The following is a 14,666-nucleotide window of genomic DNA, read 5'->3' on the forward strand; positions in this document are numbered from 1 at the left end:
TCAGTTTTCCAATCAAAGAAAAACAGCATGAGACAGAATATTTCTTTTCTTCTCTCCACTCTCCCTCTCTCTCTTTTTCTCAGTTTACAAAAAAGGTGAACAAAAATATTTTACTGTGACTTATTAATACTACATGAAATTTTTGTTTAAAAGAGAAAACTGAATTTTACTTTTGTATTTATGTATTATTAACACTAAAGTTAATTTTAATAAACCTTATAAATAAATCTATCTAATCTTAGTTAGCTTTTGACCACAACAGATTTTTATAAACGTTTTATAATCTCTTATGATTTTTAAAATATTTTCTCTTCTCAATTCTTTGTATTTAGCTAGTGTTATCTATTTTTTAAATTTGAAACAACTTTTAAGTAACTTTTAAACCAGAAAATATTATTGTTTTAACAAATATATTTTACGCCTTTATAACTTTTTATCAAAACCATGTCTTTCTGTTGTTTATACACTCTGTAGAAAAAATTGTTTTTCTCATATCTAGTGGTTCTGGTTACATATATTTTCAATAATTTTAACTCTTAGTAACCCTAATTTCTAGTGAAAAATCTAGGAAGTAATTTTGAACTGTCTTGTGTCAGTATTTGTAGATGAAAATCATTTTATAATTTTTTAGAAAGGTGTTTCTTCAAATTACTGTTTATTACATTTAAATATATTTAGCTTTTTAATACCATATAAAAATAAGATGCCAAAGTATATAAACTTATGTTTAATTAATATTTTGGTATTTTAACCTTCTTAAAATGACAAATGACACGGATACTTCATAATGATCTATTATCTGACATAATATAATTTAATATTTTAAGTTTTTGAAAGTAATTTTGGAACTATAACACAGGTACCCTCCCTAATGTCTTTTTTAGTCATCCTGGGTCTCAAGTAGCTACATAGCACCCAGGATGGCTATAAAGAGGAGAGCCTGAGTCCTGAACTGATTTAATGGAATGTGTTTGTATTTCTCTCTTTACTTTGCCAGGAAAACTATTGAAACAGTCAAAGTAGCCTCCAAAATTGCTGCTATCCAGGCATGGGAGCACCCCATTTCCAGAGATTACCAAAAGATCACTGAAATTCTGTAGAACTTGTCTTGGGACTGGCTCCAAACAAATGAGAACTGGCTGAGCCTGTGGGTAGAAAAATATGTGAGTGACAGCAAAGGGGCTTCCAGTGAGCCCCTGCTGGTTCAGAAGACTTGACATGGCCAGTACCAAAGGATCCCTTTAGGGTACCCCCACCATGAGCCACATACTGGGATAAATTTCTTGTAGCACTCTGCTTTTAAACAAAACCATAATGATAACTAATCATTTCCCTGATTTTGGAAATTAACCAGAGACATCTAAAATCACCACTAGGACATCCCAATCTGCACCAGATGGCCAGGGTTATCAGCCAGAGCTGATCTCTTTCCAGGCAAAACAAGAAGTATAAACACTTTGAATCTGAATCGCAGAGCAGTATTACCTAAGTAACTACACAATTTCCCTTAAGTTTAAAACAAAATAGCTTTCAGGTCCCACTTTTTTCCCCAGGTTCTTTGGGCTAGGAACCTCTGCATGTGACTGTCTCAACAGTTTTACACGGTATGTTGAGACTGAGTTTAGCTCCAGGGGTGGTTAACTGCACAATCTCCACAGTCAGCCCAATGTAGTTGTAAAATTTATGCTAAGCCCACTGGACACATTACTTCACCTCTCTATTTCACTTCCCTAATCAATAGAATGATGCCAACACCCACCAGACAGGGCTGTGTTACGAATTAAACTGAGCAATACGTGCAAAGTTCTTAGTACAGTGCATGGCTCAGAGTAAGTGCTTAAACATTTTTGTCGATAATTGATATTATTGTTATTGGCGAAGTCTTGCTTGACTTATAAGCAGGACCTACCTGGAGTTGTTGGTGATTTTTTTCACAGTATGTTCCTAGATAACCTAGCTTCACCATAGTATTTTTGAGGAAAGGAAAGAGAAGATACTGGGCCAGATGGAAGACAGCTCATCCTTCCTAATAAAACTCTTGCCCCATTGCATTTCATGCTTCCTGGTTGGGATTTTTCTAGACCAACTCAGCCACCAGTTTTATGGGGACTGTGGGTGTGAGCAGGTCTTTAGGAGTCAGGAAGAGGAGGAGTCAGGGGGGTGGCTACACAGTGCAGGCAGCTCTATGGACAGCAGTCTTTCTGGGACCTGTGATCTAGAAGACAGGAGAAGATGAACACGTCTGGAGACCCAGCCCAGACAGAGGGCTGTAGAGGGTGAGTGGCTCATTTGTCTAGCTTTCCATGCCAGGAACAAGGGAAGGTGGGATTATTTGCCTTTGTGGGATCTACAAAAGGTGACTGTGTCTGCCTTGGGCAGAAGTCAGAAGATCTGAGCTCTATTATTGCTTTGCTACTAGCAAGCTGGGCAATCTTGGATAAGTCACCAGCCCTCTCTGGGCCTGTTTTCTCATCTGTAAAATAAAGAACTGGTCAAGTCAGTGTAATAGCAATACCCAGCATTTGTACAATGCTTTCCAGTTGTACTTTTCCAAACAGCATCTCATTTGGTCATCATAGCCCTTTGTTGGAGAGATGCTTGTGGGCTGGTCATTCGGCTGATGCAAAGCGAGGCTGGACCTAAAATCCTGGTCTCCTGGGGTAAATTCTGGCCTCTGGTGAGCACATTGTTCCCCTTGAGCTCTGAAATCTGAAGATTCCCAGCTCCTTCCTGCTACCTACAGTGTTACCTTCCTTCCCTCCCTCTTCCCTCACCACCTAGATCACCCTGGCTCTCCCAGTCTCTTCTCAGCCCCTTCCCAGAGTTACCTCTCCCCTTGCACAGGCCCACCACACTGATCTTGTTTCTGAGAAGTGGGAGGTGAACAGCAGATACCTCCTCCCTGCCTTCCCTGCGTTAGCACTTGCATGCAGCCTTTTTTCCTGAATTCTCTCTGCTTTGTGGAATGCCTTCCTGAGGGTCCCGAGAGGTGAAGAAAGTGGAGGCTGTTTAACCCCCAGGGCAGCATTTCTCCAGGTGCGTGGGTGGGTCACCCATGTGTGGGTCACAAGATCCGGGGTGCAGGTGAAATGTGCAGATTCCTGCCCCCCCTCAAGGTTGGTGAATCAGAATGCACATTTTTACAGGCTCTCATGTTTCTGGCAAGAACATATTGCAGTTTGGGAACCACTAGTCGTTAGGTGAGTGCCCTTTTGGGCTGCGGAGGGCTGTCTTGAAACCACTAAAGGGTGGCTAGAAGTCAGCGGGAGGCATGAATGTCTTGAGGGGCAGTGATGGGAAGCCGGTTTCAGCTCAGGGACATGAGAAGCAGGCACTCGAAGCTTGGTGTCTGCACAGGCAGTGGGCGCCCATCAGTGAAGGTTGAAGCAGAGTCATTGTTGGGTGGGGGATGGGGAGAAGTGTGTGGGGCTGGGCCCGGGACAGTGGTTCTCTGGGGCTGGTGTGAAAAAACCTAGGAAGCTCTTAAAAGAGGCTGCTTGGCTGATGTTGAAGCCACAAGGGATGAGAAGGTCTGATGGGAAGCTCCCTTCCTCTTTTCCAGCTGTGGGCTGCTTCTGATACGCAGGGATAGTAATAATACCTACCTCACTGGGCTGCACCAAAGACAGAAGGGGCCAATATACTAAATAAAGGTCTGGCACACTGGAGGGCCTGGAGCCCCTGCCTGGGAGCGTGCAGGAGCTGGCCTATCTCAGTGGGAGGCTGAGGGGGGGCATTGCCCTGGCCCTTGACACTCCCAGCTACAGGTTCTCTCGATGCCTCATCTCACCCTCCTCCTCCACAATGAGTTGGGCCCTGGGGGCTTTGGACTGGCCTCTGGCAGGGGCTGCCTGGAGCACCCTCCTTGCTGCCTGCAGTTCCAGTGACTCACTAGGACCACACGTTTATAGGTGAGGAGAGAGTGAGGACCTGGACAGGTGGTCCGCACGAAGAACCTGAGGAGTCTGAAGCCTGGGACTTAGGCCTGGCTCTGCCCCAAGTCAATGCAGGGGCCCTGGGAGGACATCTGTCTGTGCTCCCTCTGGGAAATGGGAATCCATCTAGGACTTGCTGACTTGGAAAGTGAAGTGAGTTAATAGGCATGAAAAAGAGAAGAGAAAGGTGTACGTACCTAATCATCATGCGCTAGACAGACGTCCTATGCCCTGTCACAACTCTGCAAGGTGAGCTATCACTAACGCTTTTAATAAACGAGGAAACTGAACCATGCATGCACACACACACACACACATTAAAGCATATATGACATATGCATATATATACACACATCCATACACACACTAAAACATATATTTGTAAACCAAAAATAAAAATCTAAGCCCCTCAGCCGTCTGAATGGACCCCTCCTCTCAGCAAAGGACATTCCAAAGTTAGCCTGAAAAACTAATTCAGGCCATCATGAGAAGGAGGGACCAGACATGCCTCATTATACTCTGCTCCCTTGTGGGATTACTGATAGAACAGACCCTTTAAATCTGATAAGAAACATTTACACTCTGTTGTCTTTGAAGCCTGCTACCTGGAGGCTTTACCTGAATGATGAAACCTTGGTCTCCATAACCCCTTATTTTAACATAGAAATTCCTAAGTATGTATGTATGTATGTATGTATTTATTTATTTATTTATTTTCTGAGACAGCCTCACTCTGTCACCCAGGCTGGAGTGCAGTGGCGTGATCTTGGCTCACTACAAACTCCACCTCCTGGGCTCAAGCAATTCTCATGCCTCAGCCTCCCAAGTAGCTGAGATTACAGGTGCATGCCACCAAACCAGGCTAATTTTTGTATTTTTAGTAGAAATGGGGTTTTGCCATGTTGAACAGGCTGGTCTCGAACTCCTGACCGCAAGTGATCCATCTGCCTCGGCCCCCCAAAGTACTGGGATTACAGGTGTGAGCCACTGCGGCCGGCCAGACATTCCTAAGTCTTTAGACAAAAACTTAACTCTTTTAACCAATTGCCAATCGGAAAAATCTTTGAATCTACCTATGACCTGGAAGCCCCTGCTTCCAGCTGTCCCACCTTTCCGGAGAGAACCAATGTACAACTTACATGTATTGATTGTTTTATGTCTTGCTAAAATGTACAAAACCAAGTTATGACCCAACAGCCTTGGGTATATGTTCTCAGGATATCCTGAGGGCTGTGTCACAGGCCACTGGTCACTTGTATTTGGCTCAGAATAAGTATCTTCAGGTATTTTATAGTTTGACTCTTTGTTGATATATTTTTTACACACACACACACACACACACACAAATACATGCCACACATATATAGCATAAGACACATACCTATAAAGAGGTCAGAGAGAAACAGAGAGGTCAAATAACTGGCACAGGATCACCCAGCAGGCACGAGGCACTTTAGAAAACGTGGAAGGGCTGTCTGAGGGTTTCTTTTCACTCAGTAATACCAGCGGCTCTGAGAATGCTTGCTAAAATTCACACTCCCAGAGCCCAGACCTCAGAGCTTCTGGTCCTGAAGATCTGGGGCGCAGAAAACTTGCACTTTCAACTCTTGAGGTGATGCAATTGTGGGCGGTCCACGGACCGCACTCATGGAGCCCCAGAGTTGCCAGTTGCTCAGGCAGTCTAGGGAAACTCCAACTCCCATTTGGGTTTCAGAGAAAGAGGAACAAGCAGCAGGTGGGATTCCTAGGGATTGGCAGGGAGAATGGGCAAGGAGGCTGCAGGGCCAGGCCTGGGGACCTGGGACTTGTGCAGGCAGGTGAGAGGCAGCTTGCGGAGTTAATGTGAGCCAGGAACAGACTCTTTAAGTCTGATAAGAAACATTTACACCTATTGTCTTTGAAGCCTGCTACCTGGAGGCTTTACCTGAATGATGAAACCTTGATCTCCATAACCCCTTAATTTAACCTAGAAAACGCTGCTCTGATAGGGAATTACAGTTAGCTGGGACATAACCTAGGGAGAGGCTGACAGTGCACCTCTCCCACCAAGTGAAGACCACCCCCACCCCCACCCCCACAAGACCCTTTTGTGTTATTGTGTAATGCCCAACCTGGTTTTTACTGTTTTTAGACTCCCCTTTTCCTTTAATCACCTAGCCTTGTTTCCACCTGAATTGACTCTCCCTTAGCTAAGAGAGCCAGACAGACTCCATCTTGGCTCTTTCACTGGCAGCCCCTTCCTCAAGGACTTAACTTGTGCAAGCTGACTCCCAGCACATCCAAGAATGCAATTAACTGATAAGATACCGTGGCAAGCTACATCCACAGTTCCCAGGAATTCATCCGATTGATAACGCCCAAAGCCCCGGGTCTATCACCTTGTAATAGTCTTAAAGCCCCTGCACCTGGAACTGCTTACTTTCCCGTAACCATTTATCCTTTTAACTTTTTGACTACTTTACTTCTGTAAAATTGTTTTAACTAGACCCCCCATTCCCCTTCCTAACCCAAGGTATAAAAGTTAATCAAGCCCCTTCCTTGGGGCCGAGAGAATTTTGAGCGTTAGCCGTCTCTTGGTCGCCGGCTAATAAAGGACTCCTAATTTGTCCCAAAGTGTGGTATTTTCTCTAACTCGTCTGGGTATAACAACTGGACCCCCAAAGCTGGGAACCGTGCTACAGAGGGCGGGTTCTCATCTGATCAGTGGGCTGTACCTGTTGAGCCACTTGCCTCACAGGTGTGTTCTGGGGTGAGGTCGTGCTGTGTAAAATGTTTGTTTTACTAAGGTATTAATTTGCTGGGGGATAAGAGGCCAGTAACACCCTTGATATCACCTTTTGGAGAAGCTGCCCTGGGGAGCCACATCCCAGGCCAGAGCTCACTGATGGCACAGGATTAAAGGTCAGGGGATTTTTTGTTTGCTTGCATTTTATTTTATTTTATTCATTTTATTTTATTTTATTTATGTTATAAGGGATGGGTTCTCTGTTGCCCAGGCTGGAGTGCAGTGGTGTGATTAAAGTTCACTTTAGCTTCGACCTTCTGGGCTCAAGCCATCCTCCCACCTCAGCCTCTAGAATAGCTGGGATCACAGGTGCATGCTACCATGCTTGGCTAATTTTTAAAATTTTTGTAGAGATGAGGTCTCACAATGCTACGCAGGCTGGTCTCAAACTCCTTAACTCAAGCAGTCCTCCTTGCCTCAGCCTCCCAATGTGTTAGGATTACAGGCGTGAGCCGCCACCCCCGGCCATGCTTGCTTTTTAATTATCATACCTGGCAGTAACGAGGTACTCCCGACTGGGACGGTCAGAGGAGGCCCAGTGGAGAGTCAGGACTTTGCCCACTGCCCACCCGCCATGGAAGGGGACAGGGAGGGATGTACGTGTGGCTGTGAACAGGCAACTTGAGAGAGTCTTGTAGTGGCGGGAAGTTCTGTATCTTGACTCTATCAATGTCAGTATCCTCTTTGTGATATTGTACTACAATTTTGTGAGATATTACAATTGGGAGAAATGGAATAAAGGAATCTCTACATTATTGCTCACACCTGTATGTGAATCCATAATTATCTCAAAATGAAGAGTTTTCAAAGATTATCACAAGAATGGTATATGCTCATGGATACCATCAGATCAATCATACTGAAGCGTAAAGCAACACGGAACTGAAATCCTTTCTCCCCTCCAGTCCTGCCTCTTTAAGGCCCAGTGCTGACAGCCTGATGATTCCCTTCCACACAGTGCTACTGTATTTATTCAAATCGATTCACACCTATTATAGATAACATGGGCGGGCTTAGCTGTTTCGAATGGCAATCTAGTACACAGGGGTGGATGATGGATATGGTCCATTATGTAATAACTCTTTTATTTTTGTAGGATACATTCCTAAAAATTGAATTGCCTGAAAGATTGTATAATTCATGTTCTCACCAGCACTATTTATATTGGATATTACCAATCTTTTGAATTTTTGGCATTCTGATATCTCTTCCCCCAACTACAAAAGATATAATTGTTATAAATCCCATTTCCCCAGGCATGAGAAGTGAATTGAACATCTTTTCAAATGTTTATCAACCAATATAAGTTCTCGCTTATGAAGTGTCTTTTTATATCTTTTGCTACTTTCCATTGCTGGTTTCTGTTTTTGCTTCTGTCAAACTTACAGGACTTCTATGTTAAAAGAACACTAACACAGCTGCAATTTATCAATACCTAATAAAAGCATTAACTGTTATTGTTGCCCTTTTAGTTGTTATTATTTTATAACAGGTGTGACCATTCCATCATGTTTATTGCAAATATTTTCCTTCAGCCTATTGCCTTTTGAATGTATTGTCTTCTATCATGCAGAAATTAATTTTTACATATGCAGATCTACAGATCATTTTCCTTAATGTTTTTGGGATTCCCATCTTGTGCCCCTACTTAAAGATGATAAAATTTCCTATAATTTCTGCTAATTCTCATTATTTTATTTATTTTTACATTAGGTATTTATAATTTGATCAGAAAATGTAAACAAAATAGTATACTGTAGTTATCTAATTATTTTCTTCTGTGTAGACAGTCATTTTGCCAAAAGCATTTATTTAATTATCCAACTTTTAATAACAATTATAAATACAATTTTTAAAAATTTCCATTTGTAACTGCTTTGGCTAAAAAGATAGATGGTAAAGATGTAAATAAATATGAATATATATAGATATAGATACCAATTTTTATATGCATATAAATATAGATAGATATAGATAATTGATTTTGGTCTATTTCCCTTGAGCCCGGACACTAGCCATCACTAATACCTAGTATTTGGAGATTGAATTTAATGCATTAAACTAGAGAAACTAAATAAACATTGCAAATATCATAGAACAAGAGAGAAAATTACTAGTTTGTAAACATCTATGCTATGTTGAGGTAATTTCCTCCCATTTTTCTTATAGTTTTAATTAAGAATGAATGTGAAAAAAATGAATAGATAAATATGGTCTTTCAAGAGTTAGGTCTGGATAAAGCAGCAGATTTCAAGGTTAGAATTCAATTTATCTGTGGTGTGTCAGAAGGAAAAAGAAAAAGGACTAGTATAGGAATGGAGCCTATTACTGATCCTCTCATCTTGTTCCTGGATGAGCCCACAACTGTATTGGACTCAAGCATAGCAAATGCTGACCTTTTTGCTCCTGAAAAGGATATCTAAGCAGGGATGAACAATCATCTTCTTCCCATTGACCAGCCTCAATATTCCATCTTCAAGTTGTCTGATAGCCTCACCTTATTGGCCTCAGGAAGAGGAATGTTCCGTGGGCCTGCTTAGGAGGCCTTGGGGTACTTTGCATCAACTGGTTACCACTGTGAGTTCCATAATAACCCTGCAGACTTCTTCATCAGTGTCATTAATGGAGATTCACTGCTGTGGTATTAAACAGAGAGGAAGAAGACTGTGAAGCCACGGAGACTGTAGAGATCGCTAAGAGAGATAAGCCACTCACAGAAAAATTAGCTGAGTTTTACGTCAACTCCTCCTTCAACAGAGAAACAAAAGCTGGATTAGATCAACTCTCAGAGGGTAAGAAAAAGAAGAGGATCTCAGCTTTCAAGATCACCTATGCCACTTCCTTCTCTCAGATGGGTTTCCATGCATTTATTCAAAAACTTGCTGGGTAAATCCCAGGCCTCTATAGCTCAGGTAATCGTCACAACCATACTGAGGCTGATTATAGGTGCCATTTACTTTGGGCTAAAAAATGATTCTACTGAAATCCCGAATAGAGCCAGGGTTGTCTTCTTGACCACCAGCTGGTGTTTCAGCCGTGTGTCGGTCATAGAGCTCTTTGTGCTAGAGAAGCTCTTTATACACAAATATATTAGTGGATACTACAGAGTGTCATCTTATTTCTTTGGAAAACTGTTATCTAATTTACTACCAGGAAGATGTTACCAAGTATTATATTTACCTCTATGATAATACGTGCATTATAAAAATAATGCTGTATAATAATCCTAATCTTGTTAGGATTAAAGACAAAGGTGGACACCTTCATCATCATGATGTTTACCCTCATGATAGTGACTTATTTGGCACTGGCCATAGCAGCAGTTCAGTGTGGTTTCCATAGCAATGCTTCTCATGACCACCTCTTTTGTGTTTATGATGGTTTTTTCAGGTCTATTAGTAAATCTCGCAACCATTGCATCTTGGCTGTTATGGTTTAAGTACTTCAGCATTCCAGTTTTACAGCTTTGCTGCCTAACGGATTTTTGGAACAAAACTTCTGCCCAGGACTCAGTGAAATAGTAAACAATACCTGTGGCTACCGAATATGTATTGGCAAGGAATATTTGACAAACCAGGCATCAATGTCTTACCCTGGGGCTTGTGGAAGAATCATATAGCCATGGCTTGTATGATTGTTATCTTCCTGATTTGCCTACCTAAAATTGTTATTTCTTTTAAAATATTCTTACATTTCCCTTTAATTTACTATGATGTGTCCTCACATAAAAAATAAGACCATAATTTTTAAAAAATAAAGAAAAAGGAAAAGAATAATTTGATGAGTGTCGAGAGACAGTGTAGCCCCCTGTTATACATGGTTTCACTTTCTATGGTTTGTTGCCCATGGTCAACCAACGTCAAAAATACCCAATGAAAAATTCTAGAATCAACAATTCATAGGTTTTAAATTGCAGCCATTCTGAGTAGCCTGATGAAATCTTGAGCCTTTCTGCTCTGTCCCGCCTTGGTTCGGTGAATCCACACTATACATGTTGCCCATCCCTCAGTCACTTAGTCACTGTCTCGGTTATCAGATCCACAGACCTCAAGAAGAAGAAGGGTGAGTACAGTAAAATCACATATTTTCAGAGAAAGAGACCACATTTACTTAACTTGTATTACAGTATATTGTTATATATTGTTATAATTGTTCTATTTTATTACTAGTTATTGTTAATTTCTTACTGTAGCTAATTTACAAATTAAACTTTATCATAAGTATGTATTATGTAGGAAACACATAGTCTGTTTAGGGTTTGCTACTATCTGCAGTTTCAGGCATCCACTAAGGGGCTTAAAAAGTATCCCCCACAGATAAGGGAGAAGTATTATATGCATACATCTGTAAAACCATTTCCATAATTGAAATAAATGTATCATTTTGACTTTTTTTGGTTTTCTAACATCTTAATTTCTGACTTTATATTTAGTAGTATGTACTAACATTTGTGTGATATGTATTTTATTCTTTAGTTGCTTATGTGAAAACTATTACATTTATTTTTAATATTTATTTAGTCTTTAAAAATAAAATCAATTTTCATTTATGTTCTATAAAGTCACTGCAAACACTGAATTAGTGAATTCGGAACCACTGTTCTTAGAAGGAAATATAGAGTTAGGCTCATGTGAGCCTCAGGGCATAATATTTTTATCAAACAATCAATAAGTCGCCTTGTTTTATGTGTGTTTCTATTTAAAGACACCTTGAAAATATGTATTCTTGATTCGTTGACATTGAACTCATGGCCAACAGCACTGTCACTTGTGCCTGAACGAAGCTTTCCTAACACGTATTTCCTCCATACTGCACCGTAGAGCCTTTGCTCGCTTAGAAACGCTAGACGGCACCGCAACATTATGGTTGAGAGCCACTTTAAACAGTGAAAACATCAACAAAAAGCATAAAAATGTGAAACATGTAGTACTAGATAGATCATGAAAAGGACACTCACTGTCTGAGAGCTGAAACAAGAAGGCAGGCATCGTCGCCTTGCTCAGCCTCAGTGGGGAGCAAGCCACTGGGTGACTCAGTTTCCACTGCTCTGTGCATGTCCACAGATGACTACGGATGGGCTGTGAGTACTGATTCAAGGGTTACATATCAATTTTAGAAAGCAAGCAGGTTTGCAAATACAAAATCCACAAAGAATGAGGATTACTGTAGCTAAATCGTTTAGGGTTATGTTACACTCATGAGCTATAGACAAAGCCATTCTCCCAGGGAGTCATTTACAGTAACAAGAATCTGTTAACTCCTCACTCACTGCCTCAATTTTGGTTTCCTGGGTCCTGATGCTACAGAGGTGTCCTAATTTCATCACTCACCTCTGTTTAGATCATAGTACAGACAGCCCATCTGTGAGGGTTTTAGACAGCCAATACCCTGGTGACACCATAGAAGACAACCTGGGCCTGAAGAGTTAAGACCTGAGGGCTGAATCCTGGCTTGGTCCATCTTGTACTACAAGCATTTAAGCAGAGGGTGGAGGCTTTGGGGCAGAATGGAAGAAAACGCTGGACTTGAATTTGAACTCTATCTCTGTCTCTAACTTGCTGAATACATTTAGCTAAGTTACCTAATTGCTCTGAGCCTATTTCTTCTCTGCAAAATGTCCTGGTCCACTAGGCTGTCAGAGAGACCAAAGGAAGTAGTGGTGGTGGGAAATATTTGGAAAGCAGTAAAGATCTGTGTAAACGCAAGATGGAAAGTCATTATTGTCATGATGTTAATTAATGCAGTCGCAGCATGCCACTCTCTGACCCGATCCCCACAGTGTGGGTCCACCTCACTCGGGCCCTGTCATTTCAGAACCTAAAGAGAAGCAAGCCTGGGCCAGCCAACTCAGGATAAGAGGAAGAGACTGAGGCATAGGGAAGAAGAGAAACGGCTGTGGGAAGCTCCAATCCACAGCCAGAACTGATTGATCCGATTCAACTTGGGGAGGCTCAGGGCCCTAGTTAGAGCAAGGCAGAGGCCCTGGGACCACCATGAGACCTCATAAGGCTTTGGCCACCCCAAGCCCATAAACCTGTTTCCTTTGCCTCCCAGCGCCGTGAGTGCCGACGAGGATGCCAGGTGGCTCCGGTGGGTGACTCAGCAGTTTAAGACCATTGCGGGAGAAGATGGGGAGATCAGCCTGCAAGAATTCAAAGCAGCTCTGCATGTGAAAGAGGCAAGTGTTGGGCCAAGGTGGAAGCCCTGCATTTATCGTTATGTGGCCTGGTTCTCAGGGCATAGCCCTTACAAGGAGGGAAAGGGAGCTCCCTGGGGTTCCTGAGGTCTCCACCTTGTAGCGGGCTGGCGGGATGTTTCTGGCACCCTCCCATTCCTCTTAATAGTCATGGCCTCCTGGGCCTTCAAAACAACCCATGAAGTTGGAAGTCAGTAGCTTGTCAAATCTTAAGCAATATGATTAACTTCACAGTTTCCACTAGGCTAATGGGCAGAGCTGATGCTCTGACTTAAGCTTCCTCTCAAGATAAGCTTGTCAATTGTCTACACCCATTAAAGCCCTGTCTGCCGTGGCACACTGTTCCCAGTCCTCCAGGCTCCACAGCTACCCTCCCCACCCCACACAGCCTGCATGCCCTGACACAGAGGAGACATCAGCAGAGAAGGGAGGACTGAGCCTCAAACACCAGCCTCTCCCAGCTGTCCTCGGGACTGGCATTGAATAGTGGCCTGGTCCTTGACACGGACTAGCTGATGAGCATCTGAATGCCCTGCTTGAATCAGAAGGACCCTCCCCTGCTGGTCCTGGGGATACTACTCAGAACTCTAATGCCATACCTCCTCCCACAGCAAATATGGGGAAGGAAAAAAATCCCATTCTGCCTAATGAGACAATCCCATCCAAATGGGAGGGTGTAAAACATCATAAGACAAAGAGCATTTGGGATGGTAGAGAGTGATAAAGGTACTACCCAGGGATCCTGGGGATGAAGAAAGCCAAGGCAAGGTGGCAAGGTTGTCAGTCCACAGTGGACTTCGGCCTATACCTCATACTTGTGAACCCCTCATAGTTTTATTAAGTCAGACACTAGAGCTCCATAGGGTCCTCCTTCTGCCTTGAGGGGAGCATCCCAGGACACAGCATCTTTGGGACACCCATCCAAGCCTATCTTCTGAATTTCTGTGCTCCCAGGGTCTAACACCAGGCCTGGCAGGCAGAGGCTACACAGCACAAGACTGCTCAGTGAATGAATGAGTGAACTGGTGATTAAGAACAAGCCTTAAGTATAAAACATAGGCAGCCTTAAGAACAAGCAAAAGAAAGGACTCAGATCTTCCAGTGGAATCTGTAAGTCCTTCCCAGATTCACTCATCCCTTGCGCTCACACCAAGTGGGGTGAGACAGGGCTGGAAGGAGCCTGCAGGAGGACCCTCTGTCTGACCCTTTCCCATGTTGGTTAAGGGGCCACCCAGAGGCTGGGACTTAAAGGCTGATGGGGGTGATCGTATGTAGGGGGCAGAGAGCCCATGCAAATTACAAAGCCCAGTGCCTGAAGAGGGCCTGAAGCCCAAACCAAGCCCATCCTTACTGCAGGGATCAGAACAGGTCTTCCACTAGAGCGGATCACGATGGGTGTTCAGGCACCTGAGTCCTGCCTGAATACCGCCACTCTGTGGTGCACCCCCCACCACCACCCCAGACACAGGGAGACAGTGAATGAATTCAAAGCCCAGGCCCTGCGGCCACAGTTGTGCTGTCTTCCACCCTTCTTGCCCACAGTCCTTCTTTGCAGAGCGATTCTTTGCCCTATTTGACTCCGATAGAAGTGGCACCATAACCCTCCAGGAGCTGCAGGAGGCACTGACCCTGCTCATCCATGGCAGCCCCATGGACAAACTCAAATTCCTCTTCCAGGTGTATGACATCGATGGTAAGGGCTCTTCCTGGGTGTGGGCTGGGGTTGGGAGAGCAGTGGGAGCCTCAGTGA

The 14,666-nt window shown here is 43.2% G+C and overlaps 1 protein-coding gene and 1 pseudogene across 3 annotated transcripts in view; both read left to right on the forward strand.

Moving 5' to 3' along the window:
• Positions 1 to 14,666, forward strand: part of NOX5 (NADPH oxidase 5) — a 123,309-nt gene that overhangs the window by 79,598 nt on the left and 29,045 nt on the right. For 2 of the 3 annotated variants that reach the window (XM_030814652.1, XM_030814653.1), the window contains exons 1-3: positions 2,192 to 2,276; positions 12,775 to 12,898; positions 14,459 to 14,609. In XM_030814652.1, coding sequence (XP_030670512.1) covers positions 2,233 to 2,276; positions 12,775 to 12,898; positions 14,459 to 14,609 — 319 coding nt within the window. In that variant the 5' untranslated portion in view covers positions 2,192 to 2,232. Of the gene's footprint in view, positions 1 to 2,191; positions 2,277 to 12,774; positions 12,899 to 14,458; positions 14,610 to 14,666 lie in introns of those variants that run through there. The other variant, XM_030814654.1, reaches the window with a different exon arrangement.
• LOC100591207 lies at positions 8,916 to 10,423 on the forward strand (annotated as a pseudogene).

This window comes from Nomascus leucogenys, chromosome 6 (genome assembly GCF_006542625.1).
Source record: "Nomascus leucogenys isolate Asia chromosome 6, Asia_NLE_v1, whole genome shotgun sequence".
Lineage (NCBI taxonomy): Eukaryota > Metazoa > Chordata > Mammalia > Primates > Hylobatidae > Nomascus > Nomascus leucogenys.